Source organism: Gadus macrocephalus, chromosome 1 (genome assembly GCF_031168955.1).
Source record: "Gadus macrocephalus chromosome 1, ASM3116895v1".
Lineage (NCBI taxonomy): Eukaryota > Metazoa > Chordata > Actinopteri > Gadiformes > Gadidae > Gadus > Gadus macrocephalus.
The window spans coordinates 3,178,509-3,199,311 of record NC_082382.1 but is presented as its reverse complement, the minus strand read 5'-3'; the positions used below and the strand labels follow the sequence as shown (position 1 = coordinate 3,199,311).

General features: G+C 47.6%; 1 protein-coding gene across 1 annotated transcript; it reads right to left on the bottom strand.

The window, feature by feature from the left end:
- Positions 1–117: 117 nt before the first annotated feature.
- On the bottom strand, positions 118–4,401 carry LOC132460071 (uncharacterized). The gene is made up of 5 exons (XM_060055090.1): positions 4,020–4,401; positions 3,167–3,899; positions 1,253–1,545; positions 284–691; positions 118–123 (listed from the first exon to the last, which is right to left on the bottom strand). Exons 1-5 carry the CDS (start codon positions 4,239–4,241, stop codon positions 118–120), a joined length of 1,662 nt encoding a protein of 553 aa, XP_059911073.1. The 5' UTR covers positions 4,242–4,401.
- Positions 4,402–20,803: the final 16,402 nt, after the last annotated feature.

Here is a 20,803-nt window from a genome sequence, read left to right as displayed (position 1 = left end):
CAGGTTGCTTCCTCATTGCCTTTTCCACTCCATGGTGGAAGCTATCCGCACTCATGAAAGTGTGTCCTGGTTCGAAATACTTCAGGGTAATTGTTTGGATGTTATTGGCGGCGTGATTTACAACTTTAACCAAAGTGGTCAAAAGGGTCCAGTTCTTATTCTGTGATGTGCAGTTGTCCACCCAGTAACTTACAAAGCGCACATCCCTCTCCTGATGAAGGGAGGTGACAAACGCAGATGCCACCTCTGCTGCTGATCTGCCAGCAATCCCCTCATGCCATACCACAGACAGCGTCTTCTTCTTTGAAGGTTTGAATTTGCCAACACTTGCAAAGGTCTCGTGGAAAGCAGTGATTCTACGAGTGAAGACAGCTGTCTTCACTCCAGGCATTCGGGGCAGCATGATGACTTTTTGTAAGTCCACACTACGGATGACCTCATCCACCTGCTCCTTCTCTGCATCCAATTGATAATGAGTTCTTGCACTCACTGCTCTCTTCTTATGGTCCTCCCACTTTAGACAATTGTGGCATTCAGGGGCATCAGCCTGGTGATCTTGCTTTAGGTGGACCTCGTGCCGCAGGCAGTGTTCACACTCTTCCTCCCCTAGCTTTGTGAAGCTGATGTTTAGCTCCTTTACGGCCTTCCTGTAGGTTTCATAGGAGCCTTTTGTGAACTTCTGCCTGTAATCCTGAAACATGGACTTGATGGTGATGTCACTTGGCAGATACCTCCTGTTCGGGGCATGCTCTCGCCTATAATGGCTGATGGATGGATGGAATGACTCAATGTGATTAAACATTGGAGTCAAGTCGATCTTGTTAGCTGGAGTATGCCTTCCCCTTCTTTCTGGCGGTGGGGTTAGACCTGAGGAGTCAGCACCACCAAAAACCGTCGTTATTAGTCTGTCATTTTTCGAGTGGTACCCTAGGGTGGATAAAAACATTGCTTTGCACACCTCATGTCGCTGGCCCTGGTCATCCTTAAGGTGGTATTTGTATGACCGCTTGCGCTTGCTTGGGCCCCCTGTGGTGAGTCGCTTTGTCTTTTCTTTTGACATCATATGGAACATAAAGCTTTTCCTATCTGCATAGGGCATCTTCCAATATGCACCAAATATTGCACTCCTCTGGCCCTCTGTTATTTTGGATGTGCACTTCTTTCTGCAAATTAGGCCACAAGGCTTCCTAAGCTGTGGGGTCTTTTGTTTGTCAGCCGAGGATGGCTCTTGACGGTTAATGCTGGTGCTAACTTCCTCGCTACCATCCTCATCCTCATCACCTTCATTTTCTGGCACATACGTTACATCCCCTTCATCCACATCCTCCTCCTCCTCCTCCTCCTCCTCCTCCTCCTCCTCATAACAACCATCTCCCTTCACCATGCACTGTTCTTCCCTGTGAGCTGTAAAATAATTCACTTCTGAACCCTGGGTCGAATGGCCCTCAACTTCTGCCTCCATTGAGGCAAAAAAGCCTTTAAGGTACTCTTCCCTCAGTGTCTCATCCTCACTGTTTGGTTGAAATTGGGCTCTCTCATGACATACTGCAAAATCATAAAAGAAGAATGTGATTATCATAACTTTCCTTGTATTCTAAATATTAGTTTTTTCCTCATAATTAGTATGCACATTTTATTCATCCTGTATATCTTATATGTAGATTCCTAGAAATAGTTCTCATGCGTTTGCATGAGAAAAAGTTGTGTTGTTCATTAGACCGTGTGCCCTGGGTCACGGCCAGTGAGACCCGCCCCTCTGGTCAGTCAGTGCGTTTACATGACGCTCAAGAAAGTAGAATCATTGGAAAACGTTGACTATCTATCCGCACCGAAAAAAAATACTTGGCAATAATATTCCAAACTAGATCTAACGTCAAAATGAGTGACGAAGAAGTCGACTGATCTCGATGGTGGGTTTGCGACTTTCTGCTTGAACTTCATTGGCTATCCTTTAGACAACGCGATAATTTACCTAAACCATGTGATGTAGCGTGTGGAATGAGAAGTAAACAGCGACGTGATCGTAATTGGACTATGACAGCGTTTCCAGAGTGGAAAGATGCTACAGGCTTCAAGGGAGCAGGTAGGCTAAAATGGTTTAATAGATTTAGGTCAGTTCTTGATATTTATCCATCGTCCTTACCATTGTCTGGATACTTGCGTTTCAAAGCAAGTTCCACCATGAGTTTTCCTCTGGATTGTGCCATGATCAGTTTTAGGATAGCATATAGCTTGTTTGCTTGTTGGTGGTGTGTGAGAGCGGGAATGCCGTGCGTACAGTAGATTCGGATGGGGCGCGCGCTACTTAGGCAGACCGCAGTATCTACTGTGTCAATACCGGGTGAACAAAGGCAGAACGCAGTAACTTCACTTACTGCGTTTAGCCTTGGTATTGGGTTGGATTTTGTAGTTACTGCAAATTTTACATAGGGATTTCTCTAAAACGGGACACAGTTGGACCAAGAGTTTTTGTCTCAAGACAAAGAAGGTGACATAAAACCCATTTTCAGTCTGAACTCAATTTTGACAAAATACGTAGTTACTGCACTTTGCCTTTGTAGGGCAGTATAGGCGAGTACCCGGTCATCTGCAGTACTCCCCACGTGCCACAGAAGGGAAATCCATCTGCCCCACCTGACTCTGCTAATTATGATGCGACCCAGATCCCACAACAATTTCAACATCCGAACCCCCCAACACAACAACCCCCCGAGGTGAGGCCTGGAGCAGTGACTAAGAATGAATCACGCATTGGAGGATTTGATGACAACATACAACCACACTGCAGCGCGATGGGAGGCGCAGCCACACCACACATGAAGGCCACAGACGAGAAGAAGGAAATAGCCAGGGACCGAGAAAGATTCCCCCAGTCCGACAGGCAGAGAGAACCTCGACCATGCCACAACTGCGGACAAAATGGACACTGGCAAAGAGAATGTAAGGCCCCTCGAAAGATGCACCGGGACCGCTCAAACAAAATGAGGGAACGATGGAAGAAATTACAAGCGCAGAGTGCTGAAGAACTCAGCCGCATATGCGATTCAATGTCGGAAACCAACAATAACACCGACTTGGAATGACACTCGTTAGATTTGGCACGCAAACTAACTGATACGGGGTGAAGAGTAGGGAGTGTTTGTTATTTTCATTCCTTTATTTTCACGAGAGGTTAATGCTGAGTCTCCTAGGATGTAATAGCCAGCAGTCACCCCTCCAATGTTCCTGGTGCGAGCTGGGAAGTGGTTCCCTCGGCTGGCTAACTCCCACAGTTTGGACACTCTCAGAACCCTGACATCATGCATGCTCCCTGCCAGTCCAGCAAACACGTTCCAAAACAGCCCCTTTCCATCGACAACACCTTGAAGGAGGATGGAGTGCCAGCCTTTACGGTTGAAGAAGTCACAGTGATAGTCATGTGGTGCAAGGATTGGTATGTGGGATCCATCGATCGCACCAACACAGTGTGGGAGCCCCCACCTGTTCTCAATGTAGGTAGCCATTTCGCGGAACTTCACCTCGTCTGGAAAACGGATTTGTTCTGGCACCAACAATGTCTCTGCTGCAGCACAAAAATCCTGCACACACCGGCACACAGTTGTGATGCTGACTCCAAAAAGATGTCCAATACTCCGATACTCTGAGCCAGTAGCGAGCTTCCACAGTGCAACGGCCACTCTCTTCTTCAGGGGCACACATCCGCGGAAATTGGTGTCTTGCCGCTCCAAAACTGGATGCAGTTCGTTGGACAAGAAACCAAACGTTTCTTCAGACATCCTGAAGTTCTCCACCCACTGCTCGTTTGTGAAGCCGGGAACAATCACATCCCACCATTCCGAGGATCGGTTGTGCGCCCAGACCGATGGTTTGCGGCGGAAATGTTGTGACGAGAGTAGCATCTGAAACACACACACAGGCTACATATTTTAGTACTTATAGAAATGGCTTGCAATCATTAAAACGTTGTACACTGGACTTATTTTGTACGAGCTAGCTAGCATTAGCAACAGTTAGCCTACCTGGATGCGTCTTTTCTTGGAGGCTTGATTCCTCTCATCTTCGGCTTCACACTGTTGTATATACTCCAACACTCTCCGGGACTTTTCCAGTGTATTTTGTCTCGCCGCGTGCAGCCTTCTCTGACTCTCTTCTCCTTTGTGTCTTACAAAAAGCACCAGACCGAGCAGCACGAATACCATCGCATCGATGTCCTCCATTGTTATTATGTGGGTTCTGTCCATGTGTGGGTTGGGTAGGTCTTGTTTGCGTCGCGTACAAAAATACGTCACGGCCCTTTCGCGCAGCCGACCCCGCCCACGTCCAGGAGGTACTATTTGCGGTGGAAAAGCACCCGTGCTGCTACCGTGTCGAGTCGTGTCGAGTCGTGTCGTGTCGTGTCGAGTCGTGTCGAGCTACATGTGCGGTGGAAAAGCGGCATTAGATGCCAAGTTAGAAAAACTTAATATTTTCAGTTTGCATAATCCGTTTAAAATGTATATACATTTTTTGAGCGTTCAAGTGTAGGTCATTTCATGCAAGAGAGACGATAATGGTCAGCTATCACCTCAACATGAAGGAAAACTTCCTTAAATGTTTCCGTAGCTGGCTGTCAGCGGTCAAAGACTGTATGGTAGCAGCACATTGAATTTTCTCCAGTCAAATTTTTACTTAAATGTTAGTAAAGATGAAAGCAGTAAGGCATCCTCCTTTCTTTGGCTAAAATGTGAAAGTGCACAATGATGTGAACAACTCATTTTGGTGTTTATAAAGTCGCTAGAATAAGGGGAAACAGTGTCTTTGAAGCATCAAAAATTTTCTGGGGGAGGACCACCAGACCCCCCGTTTAAATTATGAGCCCAACTATTCTTTTAAGTGATACATGGAGATGTAACAAGTGCCCCGAATGGGACCTTCAAGGCAGCGCTTGCTAAGATTAGGGGATAGGACCTTCCAGGCAGCGCTGCCTTTAAGGCTCCGTTGGGGGAACAAAACACCATCAAGTTAGAAAAGCCACTGTGTCCGCTGGTGGGGCCCCATGTTGTCCAGAATGTGCCCTTTATATTTTTTCGCCCCTGCCCTTCAAACAGTATGAGTCTGCCACTGGATGATAGGCACAACATGTTGTACCTTTATCCCCAGTAACACAGCTCCGGGATGGGTTGGGTTTGTGGCCTGGGCGCTTGCAAGATTACAATCCCTCAGATTCAAATTGGCAGAGAACTCTGGCATTAATGACCCTTTCACAGGATGGATGAAGAACATGTTCGGGAGGTGGAAAGGCATAATTGCCGGAATTAACTTTTAAAGATCAACAACGCTCCTTTTCGCCAACTCCCAGCTGACTTCACCATCCAGCACTCCTGAGGCTGAGAAGCGGAGGAGGAGACGCTGTGCGCGGCTGCAGATCCGACTGGAACTAGCTTCACAAAACACATCGAGAACTGCTGCAGCTTAATCTTTACGGAAACCTGGCTGGAGAACAAGACCCCGGACTCGGCTATTGAGCTAGATGGCCGCACTGCCTATCGAGCAGACAGAACAGCTGACATGGCTTTGTTGCCATGGCGGCGGCGCACATAGTTGCAACGGCCCAGAGCTCCCAAATCGGGCATGTTTTGTAATTTTTGGTAGCACTTAATATTATTCCACAGTCTTTTTCACACTGCTTTCAAACCCCGACAATGAAGTACAGCCGAAATGTACTTTTAAAGCTCAACAACGCTCCATTTCGCCAACTCCCAGCGAACTTCAACATCCCAGCCGAGATCACCAGATCACCATCCAGCACTCCTGAGGCTGAGAAGCGGAGGAGGAGACGCTGTGCGCGGCTGCAGAAGAGGGGAAAACGCGGAGGTACGTGGGCTAGGCTCAAAGCGAACCCATTCAAACCCCCGCTTCCTACCATCTTTCTCTAAAATGTCTGTTCGATCCGCAACAAGGTGGATGTGATCTGACTGGAACTAGCTTCACAAAAACACATCGAGAACTGCTGCAGCTTAATCTTTACGGAAACCTGGCTGGATAACAAGACCCCGGACTCGGCTATTGAGCTAGATGGCCGCACTGCCTATCGAGCAGACAGAACAGCTGACTCGGGTAAGAAGCTAAGAGGAGGTCTGTGTATCTATACCAATGACTCGTGGTGTACCAATGTCACAGTTGTTAGCAAACATTGTTGCCCTGACATGGAATTTTTGTTGCTCCAATGCAGACCGTTTTACTTACCAAGAGAATTCTCTTCTGTTTACATCTGTGCTGTTTCATTCCACCCGACGCCAATGCTAAGCTGGCACTAGTTAGGCTACAGGACATTGTAAACAAAAGCCTGCTGGCACATCCCGACAGTATCTTTATTGCGGCGGGGGATTTTAATCATGCTGACTTAAAGTCTGTACTTCATTCTTTCCACCGTAATGTAAAATGCGCTACCAGAGGGAGCAACACACTTGATCAGGTTTATACCAACATAGCCCATGCATACAGAACCCAGGCGTACCCCCACCTAGGTCTCTCTGATCATGTTTCACTCCTCCTGCACCCCTGGCACACACCCAAAATCAGAGCCAGTAGGCCCAAAGTCAGGTCTGTCAGGATTTGGCCCGAGGACGCCATCCCTAGGCTCCAGGACTGCTTCAGCTCCACAGACTGGGACATTTTCAGTGGACTGGGTGTGTTGACACGTAGGTCTCTGAATAATTATCTTGTCTCAGTCCTTGACTACATCATTTTTTGTGTGGATATTGTTACATCTTGGAAACAATTCCGTGTCTTCCAAAACGTTAAACCCTGGATGACACCTAAAGTAAAATCCTTACTACGAGCCAGGAATGCAGCGTACAGAACCGGTGACACCAATGCATACTGCACGGCAAGATCCGACCTGAAGAAAGGCATCAGTTCTGCCAAGCAAGCATACATGACCCGCATTGAAGCTCAGTTCAACAGCGCCTCATGCCCCCGGCAGGTGTGGGAGGGTGTTAGGGCAATAACGGACTACAAGGGAAGAACATCCCCCCCTGTCAACAGCAGCGCCCCCCTAGCGGAGGAGTTAAACATCTTTTACGCACGTTTTGACACGAACAACAAGGACCCGGTGTCGCCCCCTCTCCCCTCTGACGGCTCCACCCTAGTCCTGAGCACTCATGAGGTCAGACTCATCCTACGCAACATCAACATCAGAAAGGCAGCAGGCCCAGATGGAGTCCAGGGACGGGTGCTCAAGGACTGTGCGGCTGAACTAGCTCCAGTTCTCACCACCATCTTTAACCTGTCTCTGGCCTCATCCTGGGTCCCAGGATGTCTCAAGGCAGCAACAATAGTCCCGGTTCCCAAGAAACCAAATGTTGCAGGTCTGAACAACTACAGGCCTGTGGCACTCACCCCTATCGTTGCAAAATGCTTTGAGAAACTAGTCATGAAACACATTAAAGCCTCCATACCGCCATCATTAGATCAGAATCCGTTTGCTTACCGGAAGAACAGGTCAACAGAGGATGCCATTGCCATTGTGTTACACACTCTACTAGAACATCTTGAGCACAGTAACACATATGGGGGACTCCTTTTTGTTGACTTTAGTTCAGCTTTCAACACTATCCTGCCTAACAAGCTACACAGCAAACTACACAAACTTGGCCTGAACACCACTTTATGCAATTGGATTTTGGACTTTCTAACACACCGCACACAACATGTCAGGATTGGCAAGCATGTCTCCCCCACCCTGCCCATGAACACCGGGGCCCCCCAGGGTTGCGTGCTCAGCCCACTTCTCTACACACTTTTCACTCACAACTGCTGCTCCTCTTCTCCATCTGTGAAGTCAAACTAACACAATAATTAAGAAACTCACATCGCAAGCTGGAATGGAACCTTTCGGCAGTCCGAGTTTGCCACACGGACTATAAAAGAGGTGGCACAACATCTACATAAGGAAGTGAAGAGAGAAGACGCAAACTGAAGCCTGCTTAGTATCTGATCCCGTGCAAACAAATCTACAAACGCCAGAGAGGCAGCCGGTAAGACACCGAGCCCATCAGGAGGGACTGCGGATCCCAAATGAAATGTTTGTGCATGCGATAGCCGCTAGTGTTAGCCACGGGGCCGAACCGGCAGTGCCGTGGTTAACCCTGTAAATGCCAGTGTTTGTCAAGTTTGATTCTCATTCATAATTTAATGATGTCATGATTGTTTAAATTAGGAACATGATTGTTGAGTGAGCTTATATGTTGCAGATTAATTAGTTAAAATGATTATGATGGAATTATATTATCATGGTGACATTTAAATTAGGTAAATGTAAAATATTTAAAATCTGTAATATTAACTTAATAAGATCCCTAAATACATTAATAATGATAAAAGTGGGAGAATTTATGTTGCACTTTGTTTAATTGAAGAGGGAAAAGGCAATAATTGTTGAAAATGTATATCTTCCAGAACATGGTAGAAACAACCTTTTTCTTGTTTCAAAAGGTTTTTCACCTAACTGCGAACTGCTAACTGCTACCTGCTTACTAGCAAACGACCTACTTGCCTGAAACCTTAAAATCACAAAATAAAAGAAGATAAAAAGGAAACGAAAAGTGTGGTTATTGAGTGAAGCCCAGCAACTCTGCGTAGATTTGCAACTTCTTCAAGTGGAGACTGCACAAAGAAAGGGAGTAACTTGACAGTGAAAAACCGCCAGTACCATAAAGCTGGCCAGGAAAAGTACAGGAGCTTAAAGCTGGAACAGCAGGAGCAAAAACCTGGAATCCTGGAAAGGAAAGGAAGTGGAGCATAAAGCAACATGGAAGCACCATAAGCAACATTCATCATCATCATCATCATCAACCTTTTATTATTAGACTCAAGGTCCATTTAAAAACATACAATACAAGAAATGGACAACACACACATAAATAAGAATAAAAACATAACGACCAATTATAAAAGGCACTTATACCAATGCCTCCAAAGGTATGACTGGTAGCGTACTGCGCTATCATTAACATTAAAGGCACCATTGGAGAGTTGCACCGACCTCCACTTTTCGAATTCACAGAGAAGGAACCTGAAAATAAAAGTAAACATGGCTGATCAAGAAGCTGGAAAATCAGTTGAACAATTGAAACTTGAAAGAACTACAGCCAAAAGAGTGTTTTCCCGGCTGGTCAACAGTATAACCCGGTCACATACAAACATGTCTGAAGAAGAACTCAGAAATAGTTTCAGCAAACTCAAGGCAGTAGGAGAGAACGTCATGGAGGCAAACGATGAGCTGGAAGCTGGCTTTATTGCAGACCTCGAAGCGGAGCTGGAAACGGATGAAGTCATGTTAACTGAGCAGCAAAAAGCCGACCTGGGAAAAACTACAAATGAGTGCCAAGAGAAGCTGAAGGAGGTCAAGAGGTTGATCCAGGAGACTCTTTGGGTCAGTTTTGGAAGTAGTGAAGTGTCTATAGCACTACAAGCAGCAGAGGCAGCATGCGAACGCGTCGCTGCTGTGCAACCGAACGTTAGCCAGGAAGCGTATGAATTCATGCTGGACCAACTGAAAGGGCTGGCAGAGACAGCGAAGGACACGCTTGGCCGGTGGAAACAGTGGGCCCCACCAGAGACTCGGAAGGAGCTAGAGAGTCATTTGAGAGGGCTCGAACTTCACGTCCCCTTGATGGTCTCCAGAAAGGCTGACCTCATACAAGCAACCATAAAGGAGGATACTGAAAGGCAAGTCCAGGTGGGAGCGACATCTAAATATTGCGTACCAACCATCAAGTTAAAGCCAACAGCCCTCCCCAAGTTTGGTGGCATCAAACGGGATTTTCACAGGTGGAAAAAGGACTGGGAAGCACTGCACAGTCAGGGGGAGCCAACTGGCTCAAAATAAGTGAAAAAGGTCCAGCTACTAGACAGCCTGGAGGATAAAATCACACGAGACCTTCGGCTCACGGCTTACAACACGTCTGATGACATCTTCCGTGTGCTAGAGAACCGCTATGGCAACCAAACATCCATTGACATAGAGATAGTGGAGGAGATACAGAAGATGCCAGCTGTTAAAAGTCACCAGCCACGGAAAATCGTCGACTTAATTCAAGCTGTGGGGAAAGCACTTCAAGATTTGAGTGACCTTGGGGACACAGGTGCTATTAAAAATCCCCTTGTGACTAAGTCCATTGAAAGAAAACTCCCGGAGACACTCAAGAAGGAATGGCTTGTGTATGCAGCTGACAGAAGAAATTATGTGACATCAAGTAATCGGTTCGACAGTCTCTTGGCATTCCTCAAAGACCAGGAAAGCATATATGAACAGCTTGAGCAATTGAAGGAGGAAGAGCCAAGCAAGAGAGAAACCAAGGTGGAGCCAAGATATGCCGGAACCAAGTCAACCAAATCAAGCAAAGACCAAGAAGGGTGTGTGGTCTGCAGTGATGTTAAACACAGGACAAAGATCTATTTCTGCAGACAGTTCCGAGCACTGAAACTAGCAGAGAAGAGAGCTGCAGTAAGAAGATTGGGAGTATGCAAGAGATGTTTGGAGGTTCATGGCGAGGGCTCACAGTGCAAACCTGGATTCCTGTGCAGAAACCAGGACTGCAAGGATGGAGATACTCCTGAGCACCACTTCTATCTATGCCCCAACGCTGAGGCAAAGAAAAGCAGCGAGGGTCAGAAGAGGAGCAGGTTTGGTCCGGAAGGGGATAAAGGCAGGAGGAAGTACACAGAGGAGCAGGAGGATTTCTTCGGGAAACTCTCACCTGAATTGGCAAACAAATGCCGAAATGTGTTTTCCAATACTGCATCCAGGGCTTTCAATACTGTTAAAGACCAACCAAGCCTTTTAGGGGAAAGCGGACTTCAAGAGCTGCCAGTACTGATGATGCTTGTCGAGGTCACAGCAAACGCTGGGCAGAAAATTGGAACATTAATCGATTTGGCTTCTGACACAAATTACATAACCCACAAGACTGCAAGCAGGCTAAACCTCAAAAGTGAAGAAGTCGCACTTGTCGTCCATGGAATTGGGGACATGCAGGTTTGTGTAGAGTCGAAATGATACCTCCTCAAGATCAGAGTGAAAACACCAAAAGGCACTCTCAGAGCCCACCAATTGGTGTGTTATGGACTTGACAGCATTGCGGAGATACACTAACATGTGACACCAAAGCAGCTCCAGAGATTCTTCCCAGATATACCGCTGGATGAACTCCGGAGACCTAAAGAAATAAGTCTGCTCATTAGCCACAAAGAAGGTCAGCTGGCGCCACAGAAGAGCAGAGCTGTTGGAGACCTTGTGCTGTGGGACGGCCCACTGGGGAGAACAGTGGGAGGAACGCATCCTGAACTCTTTGAAGAACTCACCGTGTCAGCCCACATGTCCAAGGCACACTTCGCAAGGTCGATGAGAGCAGCGGCTGCAAGATTTGAGGAACAACTCACCAGCATGGTCCCAGAGTGTCCGCTGGCAAGTAGTCAAAAGTTCAGAGGTGTGAGCCTGAACGACCTACTGATGAAAGGCCCAGATGTCCTCAACCAGATTCGTGCAGTGCTTCTGAGATTCAGGGGTGGAGTGCATGCTGCTCTGGGGGACATAAAGAAGATGTACAACTCAGTCTGGCTGGAAGAAAAGGAGATGCACCTGCATAGATTCCTTTGGCGTGATTCGGAGGACGAAGAGCTGGGGGAATATGCAATCACCAGGGTAAACATCGGTGACAAGCCAGCAGGATGCATCGCACAGCTTGCGATGTGTGAAACTGCCAACCTCCCACCTTTCACTCACCTCAAGGAGGAACGGCAGGTCATTCAAGAAGACAGCTACGTTGATGACATCCTCACGTCCCACAATGACTTAAACCAGCTGAAAACCATCACAGCGAATGTGCAACAGATTCTGAAAGCTGGAGGGTTCGAGCTGAAACCTTGGTACGTAGGGCATTTCAGGAAGCAAAGGGTGGAAGTGCACCTGTGAAGGACTCATGGGATACAGCGCTCTGAGATGCACTCAGGGAGGATGCAATAAAGCTCTTTGAGGAGTACGGCCAACTTGCCAAAGTCAAGTTCACCAGAGCACTGACTCCCCCAAGCTTTACTGATGGTCCCCTGGCAATCACATTCTCTGATGGCAGCGAGCATACTTATGGAGCAGTGATGTACCTCCGATTGAGTTCAGACCAGGGCCCGGTCATCCGGCTGGTGGAGTCCAAAGCAAAACGTACTCCTTTGGATCAAGGAGGGGATGCTGTCAAAGCAGAAATGTGTGGAGCAGTGTTTGCCTCACGGCTGAAAAAGTACTTTGAACTGCACAGCCGAATCCGGATTCAGAGGTGGTACCATTTTGTTTATAGCCAGACCATCCTTGGTGCCATACAGCGGGAAAGCTATGGGTATCAGACGTTCTTCGCCAATAGGATCGGGGAGATTCAAAGCAACACAAGGGTCCAGGACTGGTGGTGGATTCCTGGCCCACAAAACATTGCCGACGTTATAACAAGAGGAGCCAGCCATCAAGACCTTGAGGAGGACTCAGAGTGGCAAAAAGGTCCAAAGTTTCTAAGCTTGCCAGTGGAGGAGTGGCCAATCACATCAGCCAAAGAACTCGCAGCCACTGCCAGGGAGAACGTCACTAAACTAAAAAAAAAAGGCATATGTTGCTGCACTGACCAGAGCTCAGGCTAAGAAGCAGCAAGTGGAACACGAACTGAAACAGGAGGCCCAAACAGAGCAAAGGAGACTACCTGCGGGGTCAGCAATCCAAACGCTGGTGGATGTCAGGAGATGCAGAACTCTGAGCCGTCTGATAAAGACAGTTGCATGGATCTGGAGAGCGGCAAAACAGTTTGGCAAACGAGGTCAAGCCGTGGAGAGTCCAAAGTGGGAGGCAATCTCCTCCACAGGAGTCATCTCTGTAAGGGAATGAGAGGATGCCCTGAGAGACATTTTTCTTGCAGCACAAGAAAACACAACCTTCCCTGGTACCACGTTAGACAGGCTTGTGGTCCACAAAGACAAAGAGACTGGGCTGCTGGTCTGTGGAGGCCGAGTACAAAGCTTCAAGGAAGCTCAAGTTAGCATCCCCCTCTTACCCTATGACGCCTGGGTGTCCAAGCTGATAGCTCGAAAGGCCCACAATGAAGGTCATGAGGGAGTGGCTGGAACCCTCCTAAAGATGAGGAGGAAGGCATGGGTCGTTAAAGGGAGGAGGATCGCACAAAAAGTTGTTGCTGGTTGCATGGTCTGCAGGAAAAGAAAGCAAAGACGTGTCAACAAGTAATGGCTGACTTGCCGCCAGAAAGGACTGAACCTGCTGCACCATTTGAGTTGACCAGTTGACCAGTTGACCTCTTTGGCCCTTACCAAGTTAAAGATGACGTCAAGAAAAGAGTGACACTAAAGGTCTGGGGAGTTGTCTTTTGCTGAATGGCAAGCAGAGCCATTCACACCGAGCTGGCAAACACCCTGTCAACTGAAAGCTTCCTAATGCCCAACTCTGAGTAGATTTGCAACTCCTTCAAGTGGAGACTGCACAAAGAAAGGGAGTAACTTGACACCAACAGTACTTGGCCTCATCACAGGAAATGATGTGACCTCATACAGGAGGGAGGCCGAGAGACTGGTAGAGTGGTGCGGTGATCACAACCTGGTTCTCAACACCACCAAGACCAAGGAAGTGATCATCGATTTCCGCAGGACCAGACACCTCAGCCACTCTCCACTCCTAATCTGAGGGGAAGGAGGTAGAGAGGGTGTCCAACTTCAAGTTTCTGGGCGTGATTGTGGCCGACGATCTGTCCTGGAGGACCAACATCACCTCTGCCGTGGGTAAGGCACAACAACGCCTCTTCTACCTTCGGAAACTAAAAAGGGCTAAACTTCCACAGGGACTGATGGTCAACTGCTACCACTGCGCAGTAGAGAGTGTACTCACCTACGGACTAATGGTGTGGTTCTCCAGCTGCACCAGGGCCGAAAAGGAGGCCCTCCACAGAGTGGTTAAGGCTGCGGGGAGGATCATTGGGAAGAGCCTACCAGAGATCTCCAGTCTTCACCTCCCACTGCCTACGCCGGGTGAACAACATCCTAAAGGACCAGGGCCTCGTTTCCCGATAACGACGGATCTTCGGTCGTACGATCATTCCTCACGATGGATCTTGTGATCCATCGTGAATTTCTTTGTCGCGTTTCTCGAAACTTCTCTTGACATGAACACGCATGCACTGCGCTAACAACGTCGTAGGATTGTAACTGTCTACTGACACAGTGCTGAAATGGGCTCCGTAGGAGGGGGAGACGCAGGAATGTCGCAGGAAAATCGTGTTAAAAAGGGTTAAGATATCTCCCCATCAAGGACAACAGCAGAGTAGCCTACGAAAAAAATAGACTGCAATTATATGAATGCTAAAGACATTAAAACACAATTGATTAGGCTTAAGCCGACATATATCAGTCCTAATCATGAATGCACTGTGCGTTTCACAGCATTTCCCCTGAAATAATTCCATATGACAAAAAAATAAAAATAGCTTGTGTGACAACTACATTTATGTTAATGGGCTGATTTCTGAAACATGCTTCGCGCAGCAAAGAGAGCCGACTTAATCTGATTCCGCATAAAGTTTCCTTGATTCATCATTTGATTGGCTATAAAAGACCCTCCGGAAAAAGGGTAAGGCCTCAGACGTGCTACAAGGAGGAGCTTTGCGCTCACACCGCAAGTGCAGCTCTTGGCCGCCCTCCGATTCTACGCCACAGGGAGCTTCCTGCAGGTGGTAGGAGATGGCCAGGGCCTGTGCAAGGCGTCAGTGTGCAGATAGGTCCAGGCAGTGACATACAGCCTCCTTCGTCTCGTACCGCGACACGTCCGTTTCCACAGCAGAGACGAGATGGGTGCGACCCAAGATAACTTTTTTCGGTCGTTCCGCATCCCACAAGTGGCCGGAGTCGTGGATGGAACGCCCCACGTTGATGGCCACGTCTGTCGGAAGGGATATGCCGCTGTCAACTGCCAGGTGGTGTGCGACCATCAGGGCATCATCCTGGATGTCGTAGCGAGATGGCCTGGAAGCACTCACGACTCCTTCGTGTTCCGCGAGTCCTCCATCGGACGGCTGGCTGCAGCCTCCAGGGGAGAGTGGCGGCTCCTCAGAGACAGTGGCTATCCGCTTAGGCCTCACCTGTTCACCCCAGTGGCTAAGTCAGAGTCGACAGTCAGAGTCGGAAACAACTCCTCAGCGACCACCATCATAAACACGGGGGTGCTGCAAGGATGTGTGCTATCCCCCCTGCTGTTCACGCTGATGACCCACGACTGCTGTGCCAAATTTGAAACGAATCACATCATCAAATTTGCAGATGACACAACAGTGGTGGGCCTCATCAAAGACAATGATGACTCAGCATACAGAGAGGAGGTACAGCTACTCATCAACTGGTGTGAGAGGAACAATCTGCTTCTCAACGTCAACAAAACAAAAGAAATGACTGTAGACTTCAGGAAGAAACAACCAACACACATCCCACTCATCATCAACGGCAGTGCAGTAGAGTCTGTGAAAAGCACAAAGTTCCTGGGAGTGCACATCACGAATGACCTCTCATGGACTACCAACACCACCGCGCTGGTCAAGAAGGCGCAGACACGACTCCACTTCCTGAGAAGGATGAGAAGAGCTGACCTCCCCACTTCTGCCCTCACCACCTTCTTCAGAGGTGCTATTGAGAGCATCCTGACCAGCAACGTCTCTGTCTGGCACGGCAGCTGTCTAGCTGCAGACAAGAAGGCACTGCAGAGGGTGGTGAGGACAGCAGAAAAGATCATCAGGTCACCCCTACCAGCCATTCAGGAACTGTACACTTCACACTGTTCCAAGCGGGCAATGAACATCATCAAAGACACAACTCATCCAGCACACAGTCTGTTCTCCCTTCTACCATCAGGGAAGCGGTACCGCAACCTGCGGTCCCGCACAAGCAGACTGAGTAACAGCTTCTTTCCACAAGCCATCAGACTCATCAACACACTGAAGAAAACCACATGAACATTCCATAGTCACTTCACCATGCCACTGGCACTTTACTGTTGCACTTTACTTTACTGTTGCACCTTGTGACCACTGATTGTACTTCTGCTGCTATGTGTGTGTGTGTGTGTGTGTGTGTGTGTGTGTGTGAGTGAGAGATTATTGTCAATGTCTTATTTAAATGTTTTTTGTTAAACTGCACATTGGAGACTGGTCAAACGCAATTTCAAACTTCTGTGCTAACCCTGTTACATAGATTTTTGACAATAAAGTACACTTGAACTTGAACTTGAACTAACCCGGGAGACGTCCACGAGGAACAGTACAACGAAGCCCACCGTCTGGCCCGGTGCATTGTCGAGCGCACGATCGGCAGGTGGAAGTTGCGCTTCGGATACCTCCACAAGTTCGGCGGAGGGCTCCAGTTTGCGCCAGCCAAGTCGTGCGCCGTGATCTGCGTGACAGCAATGTTGCACAACATTGCAGCCAAGGCTGGGGTGGCGTTGGGTGAACCGGACGAGGACGAGGACGAGGAAGATCCGTTTCGGGACGGCCTCCCGGATTACGCTGCTGGTTTGGAATCACGCCGAAGAGTGATCGCGCCGAAGAGTGAATGCAGATATGGGACTGTAGATAGACTGTATCCACTCCAGTCAAGATCTAATGTTTGTACCGCGTGGGAGACGTATTACCTGCGGTTTAATTGTTGAATGGTGAATGTACTGAAGTTAAGCCGGTACACGCCATAGGCATTATTTAAAACCGACCACAAACGTTTAAACCGTCACGGAGCGGTGAGGACAGGTCAGGTATTGACGTCAACCTAGCTTAGTTGCATATTATACCGGTGGCTTGGGCTTTGTTTGCCCTGGAGTTCGAATGGGATTGGTTCCTTCCGGCACGGTTCATGTGGAAATCACATTGTGCAATTTTGTATAGAATAAGACGCATCCGTAGAGGCAAACTTGCGCAGTTTTAACCCAACTGATTTGCATGCTTCGCTAACCCGCCGTTGTAACAAACTTGCTGGAATCTAATACTCCTTACAGAGATCCAATACAGTACGTTTGACCAATACTATCTGGGTCAAATTGCGACGCACATGCTTGTTCTGCGAATATTGAGTGGGACACGTGGTGTGGGGGTTTAAAGAGACGGCGCGTCTTGATGACGTGGGTTTCTTTTGCTACAAACGCCTGCGCCATCTTTGTAGTCTGGGCCCTTTTTTGTAAAGACAATAAACGTCTTGCTTTGTGTAGGGACCGCTTTGTCTGTCTGTCTGTCTGTCTGTCCCTCATCCTCTACGTCTCATTAAATCCATAGCAATAAGTTGGAAACCATCGGTAATGACACTAGTTTCTGAGCACATAATATTTTGGCTATAATTTTGTAACTTATAGCATTCAACATCTTTGGGAGAATAATATTTATGCATACATCAACTTTGTATAGGCCCTCCCTCCCCCCTTCCTCATGAAAACACCGTCCCCTCTGCATTACAAAGCCCCCCCCCCCCCTGCCGCACAGAGTGGCTTTGTCTTTCATGCCCCACTCTTGAGTCGTTTTGAGTACTCGTCGTTAACGATTGTTCTTGGTTCTGGGTGCGAGGTGAAGTCATCCACTATCGGTCTCTGTGAAGTTCGGGCCACATAGAACATTATCAAGAGTTCCAATCTTTATTATCTTTCACTTCTCCCAGTCTTCTGAACTTTCCTGAGGCCGGCACGGTCTGTGTTCCTAAGCAGTAGCTCCATAGTGGACGTTCGGCGTAAATACCATCTTATCTGCTGATCCGCTAATACCACCCTAAACTGCATGCTTACATTTTACATTGAAGTCTGTTGCAGTGATGTTGCTAGGTACGCGTCCTGCGTCCCTGACGCATTAAAATCTGAAAGGACGCACTAAACTCACTATCCATGTGTCCCGGGGACGCATCTAATTTTCCCCATGAAAAACGATACATTGTGAACATTAAACAACTTGTGTTTAATCACAGTAACTGGCCAAAGAAACCTTTTGGTGAGCAGACCGGACAAGCGCTGTTTCAACCCTCTGCGCATCTACTCGGCACAGACGTACAAAGTATCGCGACATGCTAATTTAGCCGCTACCAAAACAACTAGCTCGTCACCGCTGATTTCATTTCAACAATTAAAAATACGAACTTCATAGTAAACAAACCCACGTTTCCACTGCTCGATGCTGTGCTCATTCGTGTCGATTATGTTGTAACGTTTAGGGGACGTGCTGTAATGAAATAAATGAAACATAATCCGGTGGTGAGGGGAAAAACGGTCTGTCTAGTTACTGGACCAGATGAAATGAGACGGAGAGGTAATAAAGTCTGTCGGCACGAGGACCTTGGATTTATTAAGTAAAGTGGCAACGGTTATACAGAGTCATAAAGCGTGAGAGATCGAATATGTCTAAGTCCCTAATCAGCGCTGATGGTTCGTCCAGAGCTTCGCCTCCGTGGAAGGTCTGCTTCAGAAGAAGGTGATGAGTTCCTGTGTGATACATTCTTATGCTGTATCCTCCTCTCGATGAGGTGTGTGCGTTTGAGATGTGTATGGTTCTGTGTGTTTTTGCTTGACCTTGCCTCCCAGGCCCTAGTATATGCATGTGTATCTTCTTGTGTTCTTTCTAACGGGGGAGAGCTTCAAAGAGTCTCCTGTTTGTGGCTCTCCCGTTCTTGAGGATGACTGGTGCATTGTCTGAGTGTCTACCATTTGCCTGGAGGAGGAATGGGGCCTTGGTTCTGGCCTTGGCCTGACCATATTATCATGTGTGTGTTATGTGTTAAAAGTTGACTATATTGTAATGTGACTGCCATGTGATGTGTTCATCAGGCGTTAAAAGTTGACTATATTGTAATGTGACTGCCATGTGACGTGCTCATCAGGCTAGGGTAGGAGTTAGCTATATTTATAATGTGCATGTGATGTACTCAGCAGGTTATTTTGCCCAACAGTGGTGGTGATGAAAACTACATTGAACGGCAGCCGCCATATTGTTATGCCCATTTTTTAAACTGGGGAGTCGGGACCCATTGAATTTCTCAGGGACCCACCCAACTCGCCACCTGTGGGTCCCGGGGACTCACTACATTGAAAACCTATCAACATCACTGCTGTTGGTATTTTGTTATTTAAGACGATGAATTATTAAAGTACGAGTACCCCCCACCCCACCTCTTCCCCTCCCTCTGCACCCCCCTCGTAATCTACCCCTCTAACGCCTCCCTCCCCTTGAAACCCTTTCATCTCCCTCTTCAGATCCCGTCCAACACCCCCCTCCCCTCCCTCCGAAACCCCTTCGTGGATCTCCTCCTCGTAAATCCAGAGCCCCCCTCTCCCCTCCCTCCGATCCCCCTTCGTGGATCTCCTCCTCCTCCTCTCATCTATCTTAGTGAACCCCCGACCACCACTCTTCCTGCCGCCAAACCCTCCTCGTAAATCCAACCCCCAGCCTCTCCCACGACACATCTCTCTCTCTGTGACTATTTTTACCAGATAACTTCTATTTGTAGTTCCCCTTATCATCCAAGGATCTCATAGGGCTATCTGTGTACATATAAATGTACACGCAGCGCAGAGACAGAGTGTACTGAGAACACAAATTGCGGTTAAGTGGTAGCCTTATGCTATAAGGTACCACAGATTTCAGCCGGACAGATAGAACTCAGAAAAGTTTCTGTAGTCGGCTGATACGTATGTAGTTTGCCCCGCCGCCATATTTGTAGTTCTTGGTAGTGCCCCCTACTCGTTAACACAAGAGTATTCCCAATTCCATCTCAGCATCTCCAACTGTACCACAAAAATATAACTATTATAAGTCCCAACTGGACGACCCCCTGATTTCCAAGAAGCCGACTACCACTGTTTTCCCCCCATCCAGCTTAAGAATCCCCTTAATTGTCTGCCCCCACCAGGCGAGACCAAGTTTGCCTTGCAACAATAGGGTAACCCATTGAACAGCTGTTCAAAACCCCTCTTGACTTTAACATTCATACTGGAACAGAGGGATCTCATACATTTCTATACACCCCCTACTCCACATCAACTTGATAGACAAAGACCTATTGATTTCCCTGCAGATCACACAGACCTGCAACTTAAAGAGGAACACACCTAGTCTGTACCTTCAAACGCTCTCTTCCACACACTCCCTTATTCATATTGCTGAAAGAAGGAGGCTAAACCCCTTCCTATTGTAAGTTAAATTGAGGTATTTTCTTATTGTTCTTTCTCCCCCTTGCCCCCTCCCACCCCAAACACCTGGTCATGTGTTGGGACCAAAATGTAAATTTTGTATATTTGTTTGTATAGTTGTGTGTCTGGGTGCTGAAATACAGGGAGCCAGTCCCTTGTTAATATCGGCAGAACACACAAGTATTTGTGTAAGTTGTAATCAATGTATTTTGATTCACCAACATTAATAGTTTAAACGATCTATAAATGTCTGCATTTGTACTAAATTTGTTCTCCTTTCTCTTCAGGCCCTTGCAACCCAAGCAGTGATGGATGCCCGGCATTCATAATTTTAATTGTTTACATTACTACAAATATTCTCTTTTCTCTTCAGGAAAGTGGCAACACGAGCACTCCAGTTGCCCAACACTCATCATTTTACTTCTGTGCATTAATCTTAATTCTCTTTTCTCTTCAGGAAGTGGCAACTGTTGGGAAAAATAACCTGCTGAGTACATCACATGTACATTATAAATATAGCTAACTCCTACCCTAGCCTGATGAGCACATCACATGGACACATTATAATATAGTCAACTCTTGCTC

Bases quoted from the DNA above. Each gene is read 5' to 3' on its own strand.
- LOC132460071 (XM_060055090.1), bottom strand. From the start codon at position 4,241: ATGGACAGAACCCACATAATAACAATGGAGGACATCGATGCGATGGTA. The intron at 3,900-4,019 runs GTAGGCTAACTG...TGTGTGTTTCAG, and splicing joins CCAAGAAAAGACGCATCCAG to ATGCTACTCTCGTCACAACA. The intron at 692-1,252 runs GTTAGCACCAGC...TCCATGTTTCAG, and splicing joins ATGAGGATGGTAGCGAGGAA to GATTACAGGCAGAAGTTCAC.